The 25,117-nt window shown below is 50.3% G+C and overlaps 1 protein-coding gene across 1 annotated transcript in view; it reads right to left on the minus strand.

Moving 5' to 3' along the window:
• Positions 1-25,117, minus strand: part of Gabbr2 (gamma-aminobutyric acid type B receptor subunit 2) — a 340,623-nt gene that overhangs the window by 134,497 nt on the left and 181,009 nt on the right. The window contains 3 exon segments of the mRNA NM_031802.2: positions 33-269; positions 11,715-11,915; positions 16,888-16,953. Coding sequence (NP_113990.2) covers positions 33-269; positions 11,715-11,915; positions 16,888-16,953 — 504 coding nt within the window.

Genomic DNA, 25,117 nt, shown 5'->3' on the forward strand with positions numbered 1-25,117 from the left:
TAAGAAAACAGCCTAGGAGGCTGGGGACTGACCGTGACCCCGAAGAAGTTGGTCTCGTTCATGGCATTGAGGATGATTTTGCCCAGCGTGTGGTCTGTGTAGTTGAAGTCCTGGATCCGCTGGTGCCTGCTACTGGCATGCAGTGTCTCCATGGCCCTCTGTAGGGTCTTGGCGATGACCCAGATCCCATCGTAGGCGTACCCATGGAACTTGCTGGGCCCCACGCCTGAACGTTTGCTGTTGTACTCTCTTTCATACTGCTGTGGAGTCTGGAAACAAAATGGGGTGGGAGACAGAGTTACAGTGGGGACACCAGGCTCAAGGATACTCTTCAGAGTCTGTTGTGTGCCCATCACAGAGCTGGGCTCACAGTCTATCCTGTCACTTCATTCTCCAATGATTTCCTAAGGTGGCGGCCATTACTGCCCCCATTTTACAGATGTGGATACTGACTTGCTTCGGTCCCAGTCAGTGAGTGACAGGGCTGATCTAGCCCTGCCTGCCTGGAAGACTAAGCAGATGGTGTAATGTGCACTAATCATATCTTCCCCTGATGTTTGCAGGTTCTGGGACTGGAGAACTCCTGGATGCAGTCATCTACTAAGTTTACAATCCAGAACCATGTGATCAAGTCACAGGAAAGCATTGCAAGCCCACTCAATGTTTTAAGCTTATGACTGCTTCTTGTTGGACTGTATTCATAGCTACCCTTGGCTGCATGCCTGTTGGATATGCCAGATTGAGATTCTAGAAAGTTCTAGTTCTGTACTCATAGCCCTGTGGATTCTGAGCCCTGATGGGCCTTGTTAGGCCATCTTGAAACACAGACCCTGAGGCAGATCCAAGCAAAGAGGACCTACACCCTCTAATTGTCCCTTCAAAGCTACAGCAGGGTCGCGTGACACCGAACCACAGATTGTCCCCTACTCCTTGTTGAATTTTATGAACGAATCCACTGGTGATATTAACATCCTGATTGGCCACAATTTTCTGAAATTGCTTTTTGACTCTGGTGCCTGAACTTGCCCTTCCATAGGATGCCACCCGGGGAACCCATGACTTCAGCCTCCTCTCCATGAACCGTTCTTAAATCCTTCTGACCTCCTCAGTGGCAGTATCATCACAGCCACCTGGGAAAACACTCTGAGGGTCAAACCACCCAGAAGCTGGATTCCCTGTTAGTTTCCACTCAGAAGGGCCCTTAGAGAGAGTTACATGCCCTCTCTGTACAGCCTGAGGGGCGGAGGGTCACGGTGGTGGCTGTAAGTGTGTGAATCTGTCCATGAGGTCAGATGGACGCCCATCCTGTTGCTGCTCACTGGCAGTGAGGCCACCTCTGCTCATGGGAAGCTTGTACATCTGTCCTTGGTCAGGAGTTAGGGAAGGTGGATCTGCACCCTCAAAGGCAGGGGCTTTTGCATGTATAGAGCCCACCGACCAAAAAGTAGGGTTTCTGGTAAAGTCACCGAGACAGGTGCCCAGGAGGAGTCCAGACCAGGTGCATCCAGATGTGGCCCCTGCAGGATTTCTGTCTGTTCAAGTGGAATATGTCTAGCAACGAGCCCATGGTCCTCCCTCTAATCTCAGGCTCTTCTGGAAGCCCAGGCTGTCCCTTACCTGTCACTCATCTCCAGCTACCACTTTTATCTATGTCTTTCCAAATCCAAGAAGAACTGACTTCAGACCTACTTGTGACACCTACTTGTAGTCCCAGTTTTGGAGAGGCAGGGACCTTTGGACCAGCTTAACTCCTGCATCCACAACCCACACAATGAATCATATGATATTCCTGTGTGTCCTGATCTCTGTCCAGGCATGGCTATAGAGTGCTGGCACCTTCCTCCTTGGTCAAGTCCATTCTTGTAGGGAGCTGTCCAGAATGAGCTGCTCTTCCTTGTTCTACCCTTCCAGGTGCCTAGATCACATGGAGGTTTCCTGGTACCCCAGGGCCTTTGCACTGGTCATGCCTATCAGACAACTACCCGCTCCCCCGTCCCCAGCTTGGTGTGCTACATAGCCATGGCATTGTGACACTGGGACAGCTCCCCTGAGCCAGGCCACACCCAGGAATCTCTATTCTTGCTAGTACTTTCCATTCTGATGTGGCCTGTTGCTTAGCCCCTGTTTCTGCCTGCCACTAGCACTGGCTCCACGGGGTCAAGACAGAGTATGTGTCAGTCACTGAGTGGTCCCCAGGATCACATGAGACACACATAGAACTCAGCCTTGTGGTCTGTTAAATGCGTGTTCACACATCACAGAGATAAACGCAGGGACATGTTTATGGATACACCATGGGGCTAAATGCAGGGACATGCCTAGACCTGCACCGCAGGGTTAAATGACGTTCCCTGATACTGAGAGGTGCCATGCTCCTGTGTATGAAGGCACATGGTTACCGGCATCTTTAATAATAAGTGTTTTAATAACCTGTGTTTAATTGTCAGTTTTCCAAGAAAAATTATTATCTTCTCTTATATTTGCATTTTTTCTAACTGCTAAAATGAAGTCCTTTCAAAAGTAATTTTTAACTTGTGAGGTAAATTTCCTCTTTGCACAACATTGCTGGAGTGATGCCTGACCTTTCAACTTTTTAAAACTGTCTTCCTCTTTCCCAGTTTATTATTGCTTGGTTATCTTATATGCATGCATGTGTACATGTGTGTACGTGTGTGTGTCTGTGTGTGTATGTGTGAGTATCTCTCTCTGTGTGTATATATGTGTCTGTGTGTGTGTGTGTGTGTATGTGTGAGTCTCAGTGTATGTTTGAGTCAGTCTCTCTCTGTGTGTGTCTGTGAGAAAGAGAGAGTCTCTGTGTGTGAGAGACTCTGTGTGTGTGTGTGTTTGTGTGAGTATGAGCCTCTTTCCCTCTGTGTGTGTGTGTGAATCTCTGTGCGTGTATGTATGTGTGAGTCTCTGTGTGTGTGTGTGAGTCTCTCTCTGTGTGTGTGAGTCTCTCTCTCTCTCTCTCTGTATGTGTGAGTCTGTGTGTGTATGTGTATGAGAGTCTCTGTGTGTGTGTGTGTTTGTGTGAGTGTGAGTCTCTTTCCCTCTGTGTGTATATGTGAATCTCTGTGTGTGTATGTGTGAGTCTGTGTGAGTGTGTGAGAGTCTCTCTCTCTCTGTCTCTCTCTCTCTTTCTTTCTCTCTGTGTGTGAGTGTGTGTGTGTGTATGTGTGAATCTGTGTGAGTGTGTGAGAGTCTCTCTCTCTGTCTCTCTCTGTGTGTGTGAATGTGTGTGTGTGCTCACACTGCAAGTAGGAGCACTGAGTATTGATACCAGAGCAATAATTCTACCACAGGGATGCCCCTCCCTTTCTCATCCCTCCATACTCTCAGGCTTTGAATTTGCAACCGTCCAACCTTAGCCTTCCCAGTAGCTGGGGCAGCAAGCCTGAACTGCCACAAACAGATTTAAACACTTTTAAACGTGGGTTGTGATTTGGGTTTGCATGACGGTTTGCATTAATTGTCAATTGACAAGACCAAGAATCAGCTGGCAAATGGTCCTCAGGGCAGGCCTGTGAGGGTGTGGGAGGACCGCCCATCTTAGTTGTGGGTGGGAGCACTCCCTGGGCTGGGGTGGTGGGCTGTGTACAAAGGGGCGGTTGAGCTGAGCAATTGCTCTCTTCTCCTGGCTGCAGATGGCCATGTGGCAGTTGCTTAAGCTCTGCTGCTGTGACTTCCGACCATGATGGACTGTGACCTGGAGCTGAGCCAAAACAAACTTTCTCCTCCAAGTTGCTTCTGTCAGGATATTTTGTCACAGTAACTAGAAGAGAAACTAAGACTGTCTATTTCTGGCGGTTAATTTAGCTCTTGGATATTTTTAAAGTATGTAAAAGCGACCCAGATGTGTATCTCTGTATTAATTGCTTTCCCCTCACTTTGGTTTCTTGAGGCAGGGTTTCTCTGCGTAGCCCTGACTGTCCTGGAACTTGGGAGCATAAGAAGTATGAGACTCTTCGACCTCTGTCTTCTTGGATTTCCTTCCCTACATCTGCTCTTGGATGCACACAAAGGCATTGGAGGGTCGAGTGACTGTATTGGTCAGCTTTCTGCAACTACAACATAATATATAAGTTTAAGAAAGACCTTAAGAAAAAGAAATTTTGGTTGGTGACTGGCTGGCCTCATTACTTTGTCCTGGGGTGAGGCAGCTCACAGGTAGGGGGTGTGCGGTCAACAAAACCGCTAACTGCCTGACCCAGGGAATAGGAGAAAGAGGAAGGAACCCGTGCCCCACAATTCCCTCCCAGAGCATGCCTCCAGTGACAGCTATGTCTCCAACTCCCAACAGTGCCCTCCTGGGGAGCAAACCTTAAACTCATGGCCTTTAGGGACACACGTCGAGACCACGGCAGCACTCATCTAGAGTTTTGTTTACTCAACCTCATCGTCCAGTCAGGTGATATTTCTGGTCATGTCCTAGGACATATTTCAAGCTGTCTGGGATCCTCTAAAAGTAAGGGGCCGTTACAGTTTGGATAGAAAATGCCCTCCATTCGCTCACATGCTTTAATACTTGGTCCCCAGCTGGTGGTCCTGTTCAGGGAGGCTGTGGACACAGTGGGAGGTGGGGCCTTTCTGGAGGAAGTGGATGGCTAGGAGGTGAGCTTTGTGGCTTATAGGTTTACCCACTTCAAATCCAAGTCTTTCTGTGTTTCCTGGTTGGCAGTCAAGATGTGGACAAGGGGTACCATGGGCTCCCAACACCACCGCTGTAAGCTACCCCAGATGCAAAGCCTTCCTCACCACAATGGATTGTATCTCCTCAAACCCTCAGACAAATAGATATCCCTCCCTTACGTCTAGGATTTGTTCTCAGCAATGAGACAGTAAGAACTGCAGGGTGGGGTAAACGGCCCAGGATGGCCTCGACAGCAGGCCTCAATGTAATGTGTATGTGTGTGTGTGTGTGTGTGTGTGTGTGTGTGTGTGTGTGTGTGTGTGCGCGCGCGCGCATGCGCGCGCACGCATATTCCTGTCTGTCTGTCTGTCTATGTATGTGTGTCTGTGCACCTGTGTGTAAGTACCATAAACTGATTGAAATCATGCAGCCTATTTGATTTTGTCTTGGGACTGACACAGGCCCTATGTCTATTTTTTATGTGAGTCACTTACAAATCTCTATTTTTTTCTGCCTTACTTTTCTACTTTTGTTGTTGTTCTGAGAGATGAGGAACAGGATCAGAGCCACAGAGATGAAGGGCCTGGCTGTCGGTGTTTCTGTGAGCAGAGGCTTGGGATAGGGCTGGGGACAGGTCTCGTTGCCTTTCCTAGTGGGTCACATCCATTTACCACTGCTCCCCAGGGATGCCAGGGCCATCAGGAGGACAAGTTTATATTTATCACGGAGGCTAGAAGTTTCTGAGAAAGAACTTTACATAGATGGTTCCTCTTGCTCCCAGGCTAGATTTCAGTGTAGTTTTGAGAGGCAGTTTTTAGGACTTGGAACATACTTCCCTTTGAAAATGTGTTATAAAGAGCGGCTAATCTCTCAGGCTAGCCTGCAAGGGCTTGCAAAGCTAACAGGTGGCCCAGTGCTGTGAGTTTGTGATTCCAGTAGAGCCATGCTGGCGTGGTTAGCATGGATCATCTGCTTGACAGGATGTAAGCTCACCCATGTTTATAAGGGCTTTCTAAATTGGGTTAACTGAGGCGAGAAGTGGGCAGCACCATGGCACGGACTTGGGGCTTGGACCGAAGAGACAGGAGGGAGTGTGCTGTGTGCCAGCTTCATCTCTCTCTGCTGCCTGGCTGTGGATGCAGTGTGAACAGCCGCCTTAAACTCATGTTACCATGACATCCTTGCTCTGATGGACTAAACCCCAAACTGTGAGCCAAAGAAGCACTTCTTTTTCCTTCCTGTCTTCCTTTCTTGAGTTACTTTTGTCATATATATTTTTAATGATGGTCTTGCTTCCTGAGAGAATCCAGCCTTGTGGACAGAAGGGAGAGGGGCAAGGACACATCTTCTTTTATGCTCTAACACACACACACACACACACACACACACACACACACACACACACTCTCTCTCTCTTTCTCTCTCTCTCTCACACACACACACATGCACGCACATCCATGTACACATACACTCTTACGCATAAGCACACATGCACACACACATGCACACAAATGCACACATACTAACACACAAGGACATGCACACACATGCACACATGTGTACACCTACTTCAACCTGATCAAAGTACAAAAGAAGAAGCCGGTTGAAGATCCAAGTCCAAACACTGTCTTAACAGTAGCTAGAGAGAAGACACATCACTGGTAAAGGGCCAATGTGTGACAGCTGACTTAACAGAAATAATGAAAGCCAGGAGGATGATAACTGAGGCAGGATCAGGAATGATTCTTCAGGCAGAAAGAGAATGCTGCCCTAAGCAGACGAGACATGCTGGAAGGAACGAGAAGAAACGGGACATGTATGCAGGAGATCACACACAAGTGAAACCCAACATCTGGTCCAGAATATTCTAGAAGATCTCAGATTTCACCCACAGGCATCAGGCTCTGTCTTAAAGCTTTAGACATCAAGATGGTGGGACAGTGTGATAAAGACAAACAGACCCTAGAGGACAATGGACGGTACATAGCTAAGCCACACTGTGCAGCTGCTTCGTTCATGGCCGAGGTCAGGCCGTGTGGAAGCAGAGAGGGAGCAGACATGGCCCTTTCAATAAATGGACCTGGTAAGTCACTGGCCATATGGAAAACAAAACAAACATCGATTTTGTTTTAGACATGCATGCAATCATTTGTGTGCACAACTTATATGTAAACATGCAGGTACGGAACAGAACTAAAGGACAAGGAAGAAGAAGGCTTAACTGTCTAACTTGGTGAGGAAGGGCACAACGCCCACCAGGACAGAGCACTGAGCACCTAATGAGTGGGACTGCATGAAAATGAAGGTTTTCTATCCACCAAAAGACACCAAGAAAGTGAGAGATAAGTCACAGAACGGGGAGAGAAGAGAGCCACACAGACCTCTCAAGGGAGTCTCAGGTAGAACCCAGAGAGGATTTCTGTCTCCCAGCCACCAGTGGGCAAGAAAAGATAACCAGGCAGGGACTCCAGTAGGAAAGTGGGTGAATGACAATTACAAAAGAGGCTGAAAACAACCAACAAAGGGAGGAGAGACTGGGTGGTGCCAGCTTGGTAAGACTTCTTGCTGTACAAGCACAAGAACCCAAGTTCGACCCCCAGGACCTACATAAAAATCTGGGTATGGTGACACCTACTTGTAGTCCCAGCATTGGGGAGGCAGGGATAGGCAGTCCCACTGGCCAGCTACTCTAACCTTTTCAGTGAACTCTGGGCCACTAGGAGATCCTGCCTCAAGGAAGGTGGATAACATTCCTGAGGAGCAACACCTAAAGTTGTCCCCCTGCCTCCACATGCACAGTCCGGTGCACATGGGTGCACACACTTATACAAAAGACGAGAAGATGTCCAACTTCATTAGCGGCCAGGGACGTGCGAAGTAAAACTAAAGTGGGATGCCACATCCCACCCACAGGCTTGGCTAAAATTAAAAAGCTGACAGCACCAAGTGCTGACGAGCCTGTGCACAGAGTGGAAGTCCCCCTCACTGCTGGTGGGGTGTGAGTCAGTGGAACCAAAGCTGCTTGGCGGTGTCTGTGAGAGCCCACAGATGCCCATTCTGTGACTCAGAAGTTCCACCAGACTTTGCACCCAAGAGCAGGGCAAGCACACATCCACCACAACACAGCAGATAGGAGCAAGTCAGAAAAATGCGTGCGGGAGTCCCACCCAGAGAACACAAAGCAGTTCTCAGACACAAGGAAAAAAATGCAAAATCACAGGATTCCCAGCCTGAGCCGACTAACATGACTAACACATCTGTTTCCTAAACTTTGATGTTCAGTCAGTCCAATTCTAATAACAATCAACGTAGGTCTGCATGCAGGGCGTGCAAACCGTTGATGTGATCAAGCACTTGAAAATTTTAAGAGTGCTTGCTGCAGGTGAGGGACATCAAAGCCACACATCCACCCAGAGATGCACACTGATGACTCTTCCGTACCAAGCCACACAGAGATCTGCTCAAGCTAGGATGGAGGGATTGTAGGATAACATTATGGAATACTACGCAACACCGAACATGAAACGCCTTAGAGATTGCTCACTCACGTGTGTTTCAGGAAAGAGGAAAGACCCACAAGACTCCATGCATTTAAAGTCTAGAGCAGCTGACTGTAGGGCAATGGAGTCAGAGAGCGGTGGCTGCTGCCAGTACTGTTTGCTGGGAAGAACATTCAGGTAACTTGTAGGCTTCCTTCGCCTGTTTTGGGCTGGCTTACTCCTCTTATCCCACTGTTCTGGCTGTGATGTTCACCCTGAATGTTGATGAGCACTTTGGGTGCAGACTGAGAAACTCCCACTGTGCTACCACACATGTCCTCACTAAGCTGTAGAAGAGACACCACCACCACCAATACCTCGGGTAAGAAAAGAGGGGGAGGTTGAATGATTTGCCCTCTGTCAATCATAGGCTCACCGTGTAACGGCCAACAAACTGTGACTTCCATGAGATTGCTGAGGTCTGTTTCCAGCAAATGTCACGCATGGGCTTCCTGGCCAGCCTCACTAAGGGATCAGAGACCTGGATCCTGTCTCCGAATCTCAATGCCTCAAATGGAGTTTCTTTTCTTTTCTTTTCTTTTTTTTTTCTTTTTTCTTTTTCTCGGAGCTGGGGACTGAACCCAGGGCCTTGTGCTTGCTAGGCAAGCGCTCTACCACTGAGCTAAATCCCCAACCCTGGAGTTTCTTTTCAAGGCTACACATCAAGGTGGCTGCCAGAGGGCCAGTGAACTCATTCTAATTCCACCCAACACAGACGATGAAGATGAAGTTCCTTCTCAGCGGGTTTTCTGGAAGTCTGAGGAACACTCACTCATCTCTCTCACGGGGCATGCTAGGGAATGTCCATTTTTCAAAGAGTAGCCACCTTACCAGCTTAAAGTCAGAATCCTGTTACTGGGTACCGGGAGGAAGGGAGACAAGAATGTTGCTATAGACACAGTCACCTGCCCATCTAGGATTCAGATCTAGCCTGTGTGCCCCCATAGGCCACCAGCCTCCTCCTGAGCCGGCTCCTCCACCCTGCACAGTCTCCAAGGGAAGTAGGGGGTGGGGCATCAGACTGTGAGGCTGGTTCCTGTTTTCTCCTGCCTTTCCATGCCCTTGTCTACCGATATTTCAGAGCATGGGGTGGGCATAGTGACCTCCCCCTCAAAACTTCCCATCATTTCCTATCACTGTGTCAAGGGCAGGTGTCAGGGTCCATGGCTGAGGACTTGTTGGCTCCCTCAGACCTATTGGGCCCAGGAGCCCCTCCCTAGGTTTGGTTGGGTTTCGTCAACTCGATACAACCTCAGGCCATCAGGAAAGAGGGAACGCCTCAGATGAGCCTGTACGTGAGTCTGTGGTGAATCTCCTTGGTTGGTGATTGATGGGGGTGGGGCAGTCTCCTGTGGGTGGTACCACCTCTGGGCAGGTGGTCCTGGGTTGTGTAAGGCTGAGGAAGGCGGGGGAGCAAGTCAGTCAGCAGCACTGCTATGACTTCCGCTTCAGTCCTGCCTCCAGGATCCTGCCTGGGTGACGTCCTGCTTTCAGACGGACATCAAGACCCTTCAGAGGTATCATCAACCATGCCACTTAGCTTCACGGGGCTCCTGTGAACCACTGTGGTTTTTGTTGCCTGAGGCTTGGTTTGGTTAATATCCTGTTTGCCTCTGGGGATTTTTTTTCCTTAGTTTTTGCATTTTTCTCAAACTTCTGCTATTTTTAAATTAAAATATAGTATACTCTGGATCCAAGGCTCTTAATAACTTGCAAACTTTGACACCCATAAAAATAACATTTACCCAAATGAGAGTTATTTCTGCCCATTCCTCAGTGTCTCACTTCGTTTATTTTTTTTTCCCTGCACACATCGATTTTGATAGGAAAATATTTCTTCCAGCATTTTCTAGCCAGGTGCCAACATGATCTAAGGAGCTGTTTACAAAAGCCATCCTAATGATTTGCTAGTTTTTTGACAAACCAATAAATCACTGGTAGAAAGGTGGTTCTGACTGGGATTAAATAATGAATAAAAACATTTATCTACACTTGGTTATGAAGCTTCCCCAGGAAATGGACTAGGTCTGTAAGAGTCTGCGATTGAAGGTATAAACTCTTGGCAAACAATGATCATGGTGGCTCAGGCCTTTCATACCAGGACTGGAGAACAGAGCTAGGTGGATCTCTGTGAGTTGAAGGGCTAGCCTAGTCTACATGGTGAATTCCAGTCTAGTGGGGAGATACCCAGTGAAACACACACAGGCATGCACACACACATGCACGTGCACATACGCATGTTCTGGGATAGAGGAGGTAGGCGAGGCACATTCCACACTGCACTTAGTGGTGAAAGGTAGAAGTTTTAAGGTTGCCCCCCCCCAGACAAAAGTTTAGAGCAGAAGACAGAAACTGATCGGGCCCTGGAACTGCAATTACACCAGCCGGTTCGGCAACTCTCTCCCAGGAACTAGCTGACCATAAAGTTAGATTAAAATCTTAAAGAACAATCTTGAGAAACAGGAAGTTTCTCCTTGTGATTTTTTCACTGGTATCCTCGACATTTTCCAATGACACCATCCCTACCCCCTTGGGTTGTGGTTTTTTCCTTTAAATACCCCTTCTCCCAGCTACTTGTGGTCGAACTCCTCTACCCCTGCGTGGGATTCGAGTCTCGACCCCAGTTCACTGGTTCCTATCAATGAATTGTTTAATTACAGCAAGGACAGTCTCACATGAGTTCTTAGGGGGTCGGGTCATCCCGACACTTGAGTGAGGTCTTTCAGTGGCTGGTTAGAGGAGGAATGGTGGTCTCAAGTGATCAGGGTTGTGGCCTCCTGCTTTTCATAATTCTTATTTTTAGACCGGGTCTTATTATGTAGCTTAGGCCGGCCTGAAATTCCTGTGTAGCTAAGGTTGGTCTGGTCTTCCTGAGTGCTTGAATCACATGTGTGTGCTGGCATTGCCAGCTATGGTCTTGCCTATCATTCAGACAGAAGCAATGGGAGTTTGCATATTGTCATCCCTATGAGGCATCAAAGCAGGGGCATGACTCTAATGGTCATTGGTGGTGGGAGGTTCCAAGGACTTGGGTCTCTTGAGCAAGGTCTTGCTTGTAGCACCAGGATGTACTGCTCACCACCAACCCTGCAAGTCTAGGGAGGCAGAGGCTTACTTAGTGGTGAAGGGCAGCTGGGCCCAGCTCTGGCTGGTTAGCCTACAACATATCACTCCAAGTGCATCTATGGAAGCATCATTGAGTTGGGTATGAGGAGAGAGAGAGACTTTCTAGGCTGTTCCAAACTGCAGGAGCTCAGGAAGAGACTTTGGCTGTGGTTGGTGTCCCACGAGTTGGGGCTCCACCTCTTGGGTATAAGTACCTTTGCTTCGTGTCCTGTATAATGTTCCCCTGCCCAGAACATTCACCTCACTGCCTCCTCAGGCTTTCTGGACAGACAGGCGGCCTCCTACCCTCATTTCCAAGTGTTGTTGCTTAGAGAAGTCAACTGATCTGCTAGGAGCACACAGCGACCCTGAGACACATTGTCAATGTCTACCAACTCAACAAGCCAGGCTGACCAGGAAGGAAGGACCCCAATACTCACCTTCCCTGAGATGGTCTTGATTTGTTTGGAGCTCAGGGGCTCAAAGTCCACTCCGATGTAACCTTCCATGGCAGCCAGGAGGCTTCTGCGCAGGCAGCGTGAGGAATTGGCCTCCACATGCACCTGCTCCCACCACGCAGGCTCGTACCATCCCGGGATGATCCACTGGTACTTGCTGCCAAACATGCTCTCCTCGAAGGCCTGCAGGAGGTGGGTAGAGACCTAGGATCAGCGGGGCCTGGGGTGCCAGGAGAGCGTGCAAGAACCATGGGAGGAGGCTCCCAGCGGGTGTGAAGACTTCTGCCAGCCACCTCCTCTCTATAACTCTGAGGACCCCAGAGAGCATTTGTCCATTAGGTAGGATAAAACAAGGAGGCCTAAGAAAACTGAGCACTCTGTTTGCTCATACAAAAGCCGATGGAAGGTTCTGGTATTACACCCAAGAGATGGAACTTCCTGGTAGCCTAAGAGAAAAGGGCAACAGGTTGTTCACAAAGCCCTCGTCTCCCATGAGGAAGAAGGATAGTGTTTCTGGTCTTCAGCTCTAAAAGATGTCCTGCACCCAGGACACCATCAGAGCAATGGACATATACCAACATCCTCTCTACGACAGAGTTCTTAAAGCTGTTGGGTGTGACCCAGCAGACAGTTTGGTGCTTACTGGCAGAAAGCCTCTGTGAACCCTTGCCCACAGCAAGGCGGCGCCTCTGGCTTCACATGGCAACCTGCATCTTGCTGATTGATATACATCTCCCTCAAGGAGATGGTCAGACGAAGCCTCGTTATCCCCATTTTAGAGATGGAGAAATGGAAAATCAGAGAGGGAAAGTGACTTTTCAAGGTCACACAGCCAGGGAAGGAAGTCAGGCTTGGCCCGCTGAATGTAAGGCTTGCTGCTCATCAAATCCAAGAGGCCTCCAGAATGTCCCAGTGTATCTTTATTTTCCATTCTTCTTACTACTTGGGGCTACTTCACACCGGGAAGAAAATGCTTCCCATGGCTTAGACACACTCAGTCAACTCCTCAGTACGGTCTTGGTCTGGTCTATCATATAAAGCTCAGGGTAAGGTCCCCAGGTGACAGTTCCCGTCAGTGACCAGAGAGAGGTATCTGCCTGTGTGGGGATGGAGACTGCCATGGCTCATTGCACTGATGTCCTAGGGGATGCTCTAATCTCCAGGGAGAGCCCTACCCCACAGTGAGCAGCCCATGGCGTGGCCGTGGGTTGGAGGGCTCCTCCATGCCATCCCAGATCCCACGTCTGTGGCCTTTACCTATTGGTTCAGCGAAGGTCGGGCGAGCAACTGGGTACTAACTAAAGAGGTCTTCAACCACCTCTGCTATGGAGTCTTCTGACCCCATCGAGCTCCCAGTTCCTCCATTCCAGACACTGTACTTCTACGGATGAAACCTCAGCTCATTTTCCTAGCGACTACGATTTCATTGTGCCCCGTCAGAGTTTTGACGGTTGGCATGGAGAACACTCATCTTCCAAGTGCATAACAAATTCACAGCTGGACAAACGCAGGCTGCAGCTGGGAGCCCTCTGAACAGGGCTCAGTCTGAGAAACATTGTTTACAAGAAGATAATGTCAGGTCCTGACCAAGAACAAGACTTGGGTGTGTTGTTTTGGTTTTGAAACAGGGACTGGGTAGCCCAGGCTGGTCTTGAACTTGTGCAGGGATGACAAGTGTACCATCATTCTGGGAGGGACTGGACTTCTGAACAGGGAGTCCCCAAAGCTCTGGTCATTCCATCCGTGGCAGGTCCTATGTGACCCCAGCCTCTCAACTGCTACCCATGGGGGAGTCCCGCATGCACAGTCCCATGATACAGGCCTGGCTGTGTGGACACTTGGATTCCCACCCTAGTGTATGGGGAGTCTGTTGTTATCTCCCTTGTGCATATGAGACTGTCCAGCTTGAGGGAAGGAATTTCCCTAAACAAAACTTCTGAGAATAAGGTGCAAGACTCTAGAGTCATTTTAAAGCCCCCTTCACTCCCTCCCCCCCTTTATTTTTAGCAAAATAAAGCCTCTTTCTGGAAGCTTCCTAGATCTTAAAGGTCCCTGTTTATAGGGGAGGCATGGTGTTAGAAGGCACGGGTAACAAGAGAGCAGTGCAAGGCCTGGTTCTGACCCTAATAGCTGTTGTCATTCACCAGGGCTGCAGGCTGCACAGTGCACAGGAGGCAGGAGGGTCAGGGCAGCTGTGTGTGCAGCCCTCAGACCCTCGTGGTCCGTATAGCCTGCTCCTTGAGGAACTTTGCAGAAGGCAGCCCAGGTATGCGTCATCTGAAGCCTTTTCTACCATGTTGTCCTGCCTTTCTGCTGTCCTTCCTCCTCAGGGGTCATGAGGATCTGGCCTACTGTTATTCTACAAAAGTCCTGCTCATTTTAACTCCTCATTCCCTGTCCCCAAGTTCCTTGATTTTTCCACATGGGAGCCCACAAGGCTCCTGTGTAGAGCGGAACCACAGGCAGAAGCAGGAACCTACAGACAGGCCCAGTCACACTAAGCACTGAGTCACTCTAAGTTCTATAAGAACTCAGGCTGAGCAAGCTATGAAGAGCAAGCCAGTAAGCAGCACCCCTCTGTGGCCTCCATGGCCTCTGTGGCCTCCAGGTTCCAGTCCCACTTTTGTTCCTGTCCTGTCTTCCTGTCCTGATGATGACCAGTGCTCAACAGAGGCACTGGCTGAACACATGGTTTCTCTGCTCCCTCCACCACTGTGGCTCCGTGTTTTCTATTGGTGGTGGGTAGAGGCAGGGGTCTCAGGACCCTCCACCTGATAGGCTATTCCAGGCTCAGGTCTGTTAGCCCCTCCTGCCATGGTTCTTACTGGCGGTAGTTACAGAACCACAACACACATTTCTTTTAATGAAATCCAATTTCCACTTTTATTAGGTTCCCCTTGCCTCCTACCTCCATACTCGAGAGGGACATCTCCCTTTTCTGCGAGTTCTCCGGCCGCAGTAGTGATAGGTGTTCCTGTCAGCTGAGCAAGAATATCTGGGGCAATGCCCCCACTCAGAGCCACACCCCCATCAGGCAGGCATGGCTGAGGTGGTTGCTTGCATTTTTGATGAGAGGCAGCTGAGACCAGAGATGCTCGGTGACTTTCCTAAGAACACACAGCTGGCAGAGGGGGACCCACAGGTTCTGAATGAATGCACCAACTAATGCTGGCACTGCACAGGGATAGACCCTGCAGTGACTGGCTCCCAGCTCAGGAGCACAACAGGGTGCTGCTGGTCCCTGACATGGTCTGCCCTGTTGGCTGCTAAAGTTGTGCTGGAGGGCCTTCTCCATTTGCCCAACTTTACCCCAACTCTAGGACTAGGAGGGTCTGGAGGTCTCTGCTCTGAGACTACACTCCCTCTATGACCCGGACTTTCTATCCGCAGTGAGGACATTGGTGGACTCTCTCTAGGGCCATTGGTACCGACAGGCACTCTCTCCTATGGCACAGACCATGTATGTCCTAGTGGATGGACCCCAGCCGAGGGTCCAATCCAACACTCTAAGAGCCTCCTTCACAGGTGAGCAATGAGCCAAGGCAGAAAACCCTCCCTGTCAGTATGGAGATTTCTCTAGAGCACAGGCAGGAGAGGAGTTAGGATGGAGGCCAGCCTGGGCCTGTGAACTGAGACCAATCTGGATGGAACCACTTCTCTCTGGCACAGGGCAAAGGCAGGTCTCAGTCACACAAGGTTTTGGGTTGGAGCCAGGACCCAAGGCTGCTAAGGGTGTTCAGAGCACGTGGGAATCGGCATCTTCTGGGGCAACTCTCTCCCATTCATCACTCTCTCCCGGAGTCACTTGGTTTCTTTCTTGATGGACACTAAGGCTTCCAAAAGTCTAGGGAAATTGGTGAACGAGCGGGCCAAGTCCAGCTTCTTTCTAGGACCTTCTCCATGTGGGAGCTTGCTTAGCTGTTCCTCTGGATCCTCCTGGGGAAAGCAAGGTTTTCTGATTCTGGAGACATTGTTGAGTCAATGCTGGCTTACTCCCGGCTTCTCCCTTGGGTTTGACAGCACAGCCATCTTGCTGCTCCTTAGGATCCTTGTGCCTAGCTCCCTGTGGGCCCCTCTCCTGAGGTTACCTTTCATCAAACAGACAGGAGGAACAGGGGGTCTTGAGGGCCAGGGCTCAGGCTTCATAAAAAGAGCGTTGTCTCAATGTCCCCCTGTGAGCCAGCAAGATGGGGTAGCCGCTCTCACTTTTTCTGAGGTGTTCTCTGAAGCTGTAGGGGACACAATGCCAATGGAGTAGCCACGGGGTCTCAGGTGGCCGGCTGACTCCAGCGTCACCTCTCCCAGGCCTGGCAGCCTCCTCAGGGGATGTTTCAACTGTCTAGTCTTGCTCCTGAGCTGGCAGGCTGGGGTGACCTGTGTGTCCTTGGTTTCTGGCCACTGTCTGCTGTCGCTCTTGGGCCTGCTGGGTGCCTGCACCTCTTCACGCAGCTTCGCCTTCTAGGTTCGCCCTCAGTCTCCTTCGTTTTCCCCACCTTAGCTCTGTGGTGATGAATTTACAGTCCCTGCACGCCTGCCATTCATGCTCCAGCCAAGTTATGGACAAAAAGGGCAAGAGAATACAGAGTCCCGCCCCTCCACCTGAGAACACACCAATAACAGCTTTAGAAATGCCAGAGGTAGACAGATGCTGATGCATGTAACTCGACTGCCATTTGGTGGACTTCCCTCCTGACCTGAGGGGAAGAATGGGGGCGAAACACAGCAATGGAAGCAAACATGTTCCTGGGTGGGACCCTTAATATATAAAGAGTAGATTGCACTGGGAGTCAGGGCTCTGCTCTGGAGAAGCCCTGTTACCTCTCTTGTGGCTACTGAACAGGGTTAGTTGGATCAAGTATAAAAGTACTTGGTCACCTGCTTTATATAACTTGCCTAAGAGCAGGCAGTGTGTCCCCAGCTGCCAGCTCTGAGCCCTTTCTATGGGGCAGGGAGGGGTCTGAGTCCCTCTGGGGTGTCTAGAGTGTCCCACAGAAACTCAGAAGCACCCTAGGGCTGCTACAGTACTCCAAGTCGTCCCCCCGCCCCCCGTGACTACTCTGCTCTGAGTACAGATTCTGGTCCAGGAAACCTGACTCCAGACTTGGGATGCTCAGGGAACCCAGGGCTCCTGTAGCCCGGATGGAGCCTTACTTACACAACAGAAGACTTTTGCTGCCATATTCTGGTCAAACTGGCCAAGGATGATCCGCACGTCATTCCCCTGTGGGCAGAAGAGGGTATGAAGGTAAATGAGGGCATTCTCAGTGCCAGGACCGGGGGAACATTCCATGCTCAGATTCACAGCTCTACCAACAGGGAGGAAGGTGAAGCCCCGCTGTGCTGTGCACCCCAGAGACTAGTTATGCTGCTCTGGGCTGAGCTACAGTTACCCTCCCTGATTTCATGGGTGGCTCTGGGGCAAGACAGCACACTACAGAGTTTCCCTGACCCCTCTACCAAGGACACTGGGCTACCTTGAATCTTCTTTTTCATTTTATCTACAGGGAAACTGAGGTCACAGGAGGGTGACAGAGCCAGGACCTCAAGCTAGCCATACTGTCTATATGTCTCATTCTTCTCTATTCCCTTGATAATCAGTCTCCTGAGATGTCCTTTGAGCTCACAGGGCTCTCCAGTTCATAGCTTTTGTGCTACCAACAAGCCATGAGCAGCATCCGGTGTCTCCCTTCCTCGTCTCAGCTTTCACTTTGCTCCTCTGATGGGGATAGTGGTGGCACCTCCCTTATAGTGAGTTCTGGGAAGATCCTTCAAGAGGTGTTTACCACAGCCTGGTACACAGCACACACCCAGTGAATGCTAGCTAGCCATGTGTTTGCAACTCTCCCAGCTCCTGTTTATTTCTGCCTGAAAACTCAACCTTGCTACATACATGCAGATCATTGCAGAGTGGCCAACAGACGTCTGTTGCTGATAAAAGCGCATGAAACTCATGCATTCACTCACCAAACATTTACCAAGCACCTGCCTGAGGCTCTTAGTTACTTTCTGGGGACTGGGACCCTGCCATCAGGATGCCAGCTGGGTACTGGCTGACGCCCGATTCTGCCCTATGGCTTCCTGACCCAGCTTTGCAGGAGGAACCTGTTGGCCTTTGTCCTTTCCGGGCACCTCAGGCCCTCTGATGGTGGTAGTGGTGGTGGGGGCAGGAAGCATGGCTTCAAAGATCAGTTTTTAGCAGCTTTTAAAATTGGAAAGTGCTGACTGGGAGGCCATCTTACCCGTCATGTGTGTTAGCAAAATAAAGAAAGCCCTGTGCTAAAACTGGCCTTCGCTTTGCAAGTAAGAATGGGAAGAAGAGGGGGGGAAAACCCCCACACTTGCTCAAAAAAGGACTTTAAAGGGTCGTCAGCAGACGCAGGAGGAAGGCGAGCCTTTGTCTCCATAGTCTGCAGTGCTATAAAAAGTTTCAGGCTGCTTCCGTTCTGCGGGATAGGCTCCCAGGAACACACCAGCCTTCCCATTATTGGCTGAAATCTTTTTTACATCACTCGCTGCTAACAATGTCCATCTGTCCATCTGTTTGTCTACTTGTCTGTCCATTCAAACATTATATATTTGTCCATCTTCCAGGCTTACTGTGCATCAGGATTGCTAACCCCACTTGCTAAATTTGGTACAGCAAAACAGTCAGTTGGGTTTCAGAGCCAGAGAGACTGGGTTCTGAATCCAGCTCCATGCCTGGGCCTTACTGTCCTAAGCCTGCATCTTGTCACGTCTGAAACAGACACTGTCTTGCCTTGTGATGCAGGTGGTCAGGACTCATCACGACACAGCTTGCCGTCTGGTCTTCAGGGTGCTCCCCGTGGCTTCCTGCCACCCCTAATCCCTCCTGTCAGCCCTCCTCGGATTCAGCCTCTGGTGCCACATTCTGCCTTCAGCTCTATGCTGTATCCTGACTGCAGCCATCAAGCCTGTGTCACCAGCATGGACTCAGCCCCTGCTTTCCACAGAACATGTCTATTGGTGTCTCTTGGCCCCTGCAACTCAATATATCCCGACATGAACCCTTATCTTTCTCTACAAGCCCCTTCTTCCTCCTGCTTGTGTGTCTGGGAACTGGGAGTGGCACCACGGCCTCCCACTCACCGAGCTGGAGACTGGAGTCTTTTTCCACACTGCTCTCCCTTCCTCCCACTCCCAGCCTCAGCTTGCTGTCTCCACCTGTTCACCAGCTCCAGAGCCAGCCTGTCCCTGCAGCACTATGCTCTGGGCTTGGTCAACACTCTTCTTCCCTTAGAAAATAGCTGGACCCCAGCCGTCACCCTACCATGTCCAGTGGCCTCTACAGAGGAGGGAGAATCATAGCGAACTCCAGATTCTGACTGAAGAAATCCGAGATGACTCCCCAAGCTAGATCAAACACTCACCAAACACTCTTAGGAGCTCGAGGTTCTTCACTTATCTTCTCCTGCATCACATTTTCACTACTTTTCTATGGAGTAAGAAAGGACTTCCTGCAGTTCTGCAGGAAAGCCTGTTTGCCAGTCATCCATCCACCCATTCACCTACCAGTTTATCTGTCTGCCTGTCTACCAATCTATTCATCCATTCATCCACCCATCATCTCATCCATCCATCCATCCATCCATCCATCCATCCATCCATCCATCCATCCATCCATCCATCCATACGTCTATCTGTCCATCTATCCACTCATTCACCTACACACCCACCAATCCATCCATCCATCCATCCATCCATCCATCCACCCATCCATCTGTCTACCTATCCATCTACCCATGCTTGCTCTCTTGCTGTGACCCCTCATCTTTTGTACAATCTTACATCCCGAAGGTCCTTCTTTTTCTCTTTCCCCTCCTAAACACCGTTGCCCATTCCTTGCCTTAGCCCTGGTTCCCTTACCTGCAATGTCATTGATTCATCAAGCTCAGTGGCCATTCTCCACTAGGCTGAGAGCACCTACAATCACCTTCATCATGGCTCAAATCCATTTTTATTTTGTCTTCTCCTCACCCAAGGGGAGCATGACTCCCCTAGGCCCCCTGAGCCATCACAGGGCATGCTGGATATAGTGATGAGCACACGTGAGGCCTGATGCTAGGAGAGGATGCTAACACAGTCCTGGAGCACCATGGTGGGCCCTTGGCTGTTCAGCAGCCAACAGGCATAATTGTCACTGTACTGATACCCTGCTAGTTCGGGGGGTCTGGTACTGGCTGGGTTCACATGTCTGTTTCTCAAATGGACCAAAAGACCTACATCTTTATGGGGACCAACTCACCACCTGCTGACAGATAAACAACCAGCTCTGTCACTCCGTTTAGTCCAGTTAGTGTCTCTGTTGCTATGACAACTATGTATGCTGCAAGGACCACTTGGTTATGGGTTCTCAAGATGTCGGGTTTTGATGGGCCTGAGGAATCATGGATCCAGGAAGTCTCTTCCTAAAGAGACCAGTGCCTTCCCCCAGCTGTGCAGCTACCAGAGCTGGACGCTCTCTCTGGTGCTCAGGACCCGCAGAGGGCCCTGAAGAAAGATACTGTTGGGAGCTAGGAAGCCCCTGAGACAGAAAGCTATTCCTGTCTACTATACTTCTGGAGAGTAGAGGAGGCCTGTTCCTAGGCAGGATAGAAGGGAGAAGCAGGGCCAAGGCAGTTGTTACCTTGAGAGCAGGTGGAGTGCTAGTTTGAATGGGAATCATGCATCTGGGAATAAGGCAGTGTCCGAGGGGGTGTATGGAACACACACACGCACGCACACACACACACACACACACACACACACACACACACACACTGCACACCCATACAAGTTCCGGAACCACATTTGTCATTGTCTAGGTGAACCTCTTCCTGGAAGTCCAGAGGAAGAAAGATAAAATCCCAGTAGGTAATGGTTTACCTCAGGCAAATGCCTCACCCTGCCAAGGCTGGGGCTCACCTTCTTGATCTCAGGGCCTGGGGCAATGTAAGAAGTACTGAGAACAAGGCTCCACGAAGCAGGCTTGTAGTCTCAGCTAAGTCAGGGGCTCACACATTCAAAGCCAGCCCGGGCTGTGTAGAGAGAGCCTGCAGCTGAGTGCTACGGAGCATGCCTAGCATGTGTGAGGCCCTAGGCTCGAACCTCTGTACTGAAAATTAAATAAGAACGTGCAAGGCAGTGGGGGAAGATCCAGGTGAGTCCCTGCAGGCGACCGTGGCAGAACAAAGCTGTGATCTCCAGAGAACAAGACCACGGCTGAGGTTATCGACCAGACAAACCCAACCTTTCATGACTTGTGTCTCCTGGAGTGAAGGTGCAGTGTCAGTGCAGGTGACAATTTCCATAATGGTCTCGTATAACACCCTGCACTCATGCCCCACATGGGGCAGTCATGGGGGTGGAGTGCAAGTGAGGATGGCTACCCAGTCCCACCAAGCCCCTCACACCCAGAACCCTGTCTCAGGCTCCCAACTCCTAGAGCTCCCCAAAATACAGCCCTAGCCCTGGTAGCCCTCCTTTTCTAGCCCTCTTTTATTCATTGTCCAGAACTCCCTAGTCTCCAAGACCTTAGGGACCTAAAATTGCACACTTACGAATGAGCCCCCAAGCTATCGCATGAGTTTAACTCCACTTTGCGAGGGCCCTGACACAGGAAGTACCCTCAAGTTCCATCTGTCTGGCAAGTGGCATCTCAGCCCTTTCCTGAGAGAGGCACCATTGTCATGGCCACCTTGAGGAAACAAGGCTCAATGGATTCAGCAATGGATGATGGGGTCACCCTGGACCCCAGGTGGCGATGAGCATGTATGATGGGTACCATCCGTGGACCCTTCTCTAGAAAGTACCTTCAGCCGAAGCAGGAGAGACGCCAACAGACAGCAGCTGTCAACAGACAAGGGGAGGAAACACTCCCTTGTACACATCCCAGATCTATGGGCTGTCTGCTGGTGTTCTGGGCTGGCCCTCTGACTGCCTCATCCGGCTTCTAGCCTTCTCCTGAATCAGCCACGTTCACACCATCCCCGGGCTCAGCTCCAGGGACCTCAACTCTGGATTCCAGAGCACACTGGTGTGAAGTGCTGGTAGATGCCTAGATGCCACCTCAGTGTGGTCCCAGAGCCTCAGGGCTGGCCACACATCCTGCCTCGAGCTCTTACACTGAAGAAGACGACCCTCCCATGTGCACTTCCGCCCAGCTCAGCGAGAAGCCAGGCAGGTGACACTCGAGGTCATGAGTGGCACATGCCATCCTGAGTCACAAAAGAGACAGAGGCTGGACATGAGTGCCCTGAGGTCCCAGCACAGCCTGGCAACCTTCTTACCACTAGAGTGTAGGGTTCTGAAAGGAAAGTCAAGGTCACCTGTCACTGACGTCTAGGTCATCTAGAGACTCCTGTAGGCCCCTTTACTTCACCACAGGGCTACCAAAACTCACAATTCCATGTACCACTCTATGAGGTACTGAAGGGACATGAGTGACCAAGCTATGAGAGCCTGGCCTGGTGTGGGCTGGAAGGGCCGGCAGAGACTGTCTATAAAGTCCTGGCTAAGACAGGCTCCAGAATGAAATATTCTCTTATTTAACCAAAATCTGCCTTAGACCTTTCTTCCTCCTCCCACCAGACATATACCCAAAGGCACGGAAGCAGGAAACATGTTCTCAGATTCCAGGAAGTGCATGGAAATGGGACAGCCCACAGCAGCCCACCGGCAACGTGTGACATTTCTTTAATTCGTGTATATTTAGCTTTCCAATAATATATCTGGCTTCACATAAAGATATTGCTCTTTCTTTTCCTCGTCTCTGAGCAAAACTGGCCTCGGGGCCGACGCACCATGGTTTCTCTTTGGTTGTGCACCCCCAGGGCCTGGGCAAAGCTATTTCCAGAGGTTGGCCTGGGCTTCCTGCCTGAACAGACGTGGGGGCGGTTGATTCGGAAAAGGAGGACAGTCTGCACCAAGACCTTCTAGCTAGGGCTCTCCCATGGAGCAAAGTCTGGGAGGGGTCATCTTCAGGGGTCATTTTCAGGCTGTCTTACGTAGAGTAGAGTCTTTCACAGACATCCACATCCCAGTCCCAGAGTCTGTGGGGGTGCAATGCCACATGGGATGAGGCCCAAGCTTCAGGAGTAGCTAAGGAATAGCTAAGGCAGCTTATCTGAAAGGGGATGATCTGGGCGGGGCTTATAAGCAGAGAGGTAGGCTGAGTGACAAGTGGCTCTGAAGCCAGAAGTGGAGGCCACTAGTCAGGGCACAGAGACAATGCCCTCTCCTCTGAGCTCCAGGAAGAATCAGCCCTGAAATCCCCATCTGCAATTGCCAAGACATGCACCTGGCTTCTGGCCTCAAGGCCAGAAAGACACATCTGTGTGATTTCTATGTACATAGCCTTGTGCCAGCAGCCACAGGAAACGGATGTGCCTCCCTCTGACCTGTGAGTCCTCACCTGAGATGGACTCCACTGCCCTCTCCCTTTGGCGAGTCCAATGCTGGTTCCCCCCTGTGCTTTCTCAGCCACAGGAGTGCTTACCAGTATTGGGCTATTTTTGTGACTCATTCAAAAATAGTACTCTTTTTAGCATCAGAGACCTGGTTCCAGCAGGTGAACCAAGTCTTTTGACAGAGAGACTGGATGATGTCATCTATAATGTTTATACATAAGAACTGCACAACCTAGTTACAAATGGCCACTGCAGAAGCATCTCACAATGTTCTTAAAAGTTTACAGTGTGGCCTGTGGGATGCAGGTAGAGTTTCCCATGATGCATTGCTGGAGTCCAGCCTTTCATAGGTGTTTAAAGGTGAGTATTGGGGATTTCTGCCAAGCCTGTGCCTTGCTGACTTCCATCACTCCCCCCCTCCCCACTTCTGCCTCCTCCATGGGCGTAAGCTGCAGAGCCATTCCCTTCCTGATTTATTGATGAGAAGGCTCGTAAAGGAAAAGTTGCCATTTATTCTTGGTACATGAGCATTATCGAAGGCTATGGAAGAATCCCCCTAGCTACGGAGGGGCAGATGGGCATGAAGCCAGAACCAGGCTGTGTGGCTACATGCCCTCTTGCAGCCTCACCCCCATGCTGCAACGCCCATCAGGCTGCTGCATGGCCTCTAGCATGTGTTAAGTTCCCTGAACTCCATTTTCTCAACTTGTAAAATGGAGATAATAACACTTCCTGTAGAGGGCCAGGTAGTAAATAGTCTAGGTTTTATGGGCAATTATTCTCTGTGGCAATTATTCTCTGTTCTGCCGCTGGAGCACAAGAGCAGCCAAAAGCAGTGTTCTAAATGAATGCGTTACAATAAAACTTTATTTATAAAACAGGACGGAGGGCCAGATTTGGCCCACTGGCCATCCGTTGCTGGCTGCTACTGTAAAGTAGCAGGGAGGATTAAAAGAAGGAATAAATCTAAGCACGAATCAAGTACTGGACAGTGTCTGTTGTGGGTATTGGAGTGGAAGCATGGGCAGAGGCCACAGGGCAGGCTGGGATGAGATCAGAGGCAGCAAACCAGCTTACAGTTAGTCCTGCTTTCCCAGCAGTGGTGCAGATACAAGGCTGCCCCCTCCCCTGGTGACCACACTGTGTTGCTCTGTGGACCTAGGGGCCACATAGGGCTCACAGGCTCCTGGCTTTTCTGGTAACTTCCATAATTTATTTCAGAATGGGACATGTCATGGATCCGTTTCTTGCTTCTTATCATTTTCTTGGGTTTCCAATATGACATGGGCCACCAATTCTTCAATCTTGGAGTGTTCTGCCTGTGAGGACCATCATAGGAGCTCATTGGGTGGATGAAGACAGCTGAGGCGGGGAGCGAAGGAAGGAAGTACAGGCCTGCTTGAGTCAAGGCCTGCACTGTTTGTGATGAGGAAGAGACGTGCACCATGGGAAGGCTACACCGAGAGGAGAGTGAGCTTAACAAGCATTACAATGCCAGTGCCAGTTATGCCTGTAACTGAAAAATGGAGACCTAACAGGAGCTTCCTGCTCTGTGTTCCTCCTCCCTGTTCCCCTTGGAGTCCTGTAAGCCGGCTTTGTAGTTCCCCAAGCTGTCATCTGGAGCAGAGACAACCCGTGTGCTTGGTCATATCACAGCATTGTCCCCTCATGTGTAGCAGGCCTGCCCATTCATTGTCCGTTTCTTGATCTCCCTTTGGCAGGACTCTGGCTGCACTGTGGAAGACCAGCGGCCAGCCTGTAACACTTAATCAAGATGCTGTGGTGTGTTCCACTCTTTAGGAACTCAAGAGGCTGAGGCAGGATGGGCCACACAGATCCTGTCACAAGCAAAACAAAACAAAACACACACACGCGCGCGCGCGCGCGCGCACACACACACACACACACACACACACATACACACACACAAACAACTAAAAAAAACAAACAAACACCCACACAACAACAGAAACAAATACA

The sequence above is a fragment of the Rattus norvegicus genome, chromosome 5, assembly GCF_036323735.1.
Source record: "Rattus norvegicus strain BN/NHsdMcwi chromosome 5, GRCr8, whole genome shotgun sequence".
In the NCBI taxonomy this organism is placed as follows: domain Eukaryota; kingdom Metazoa; phylum Chordata; class Mammalia; order Rodentia; family Muridae; genus Rattus; species Rattus norvegicus.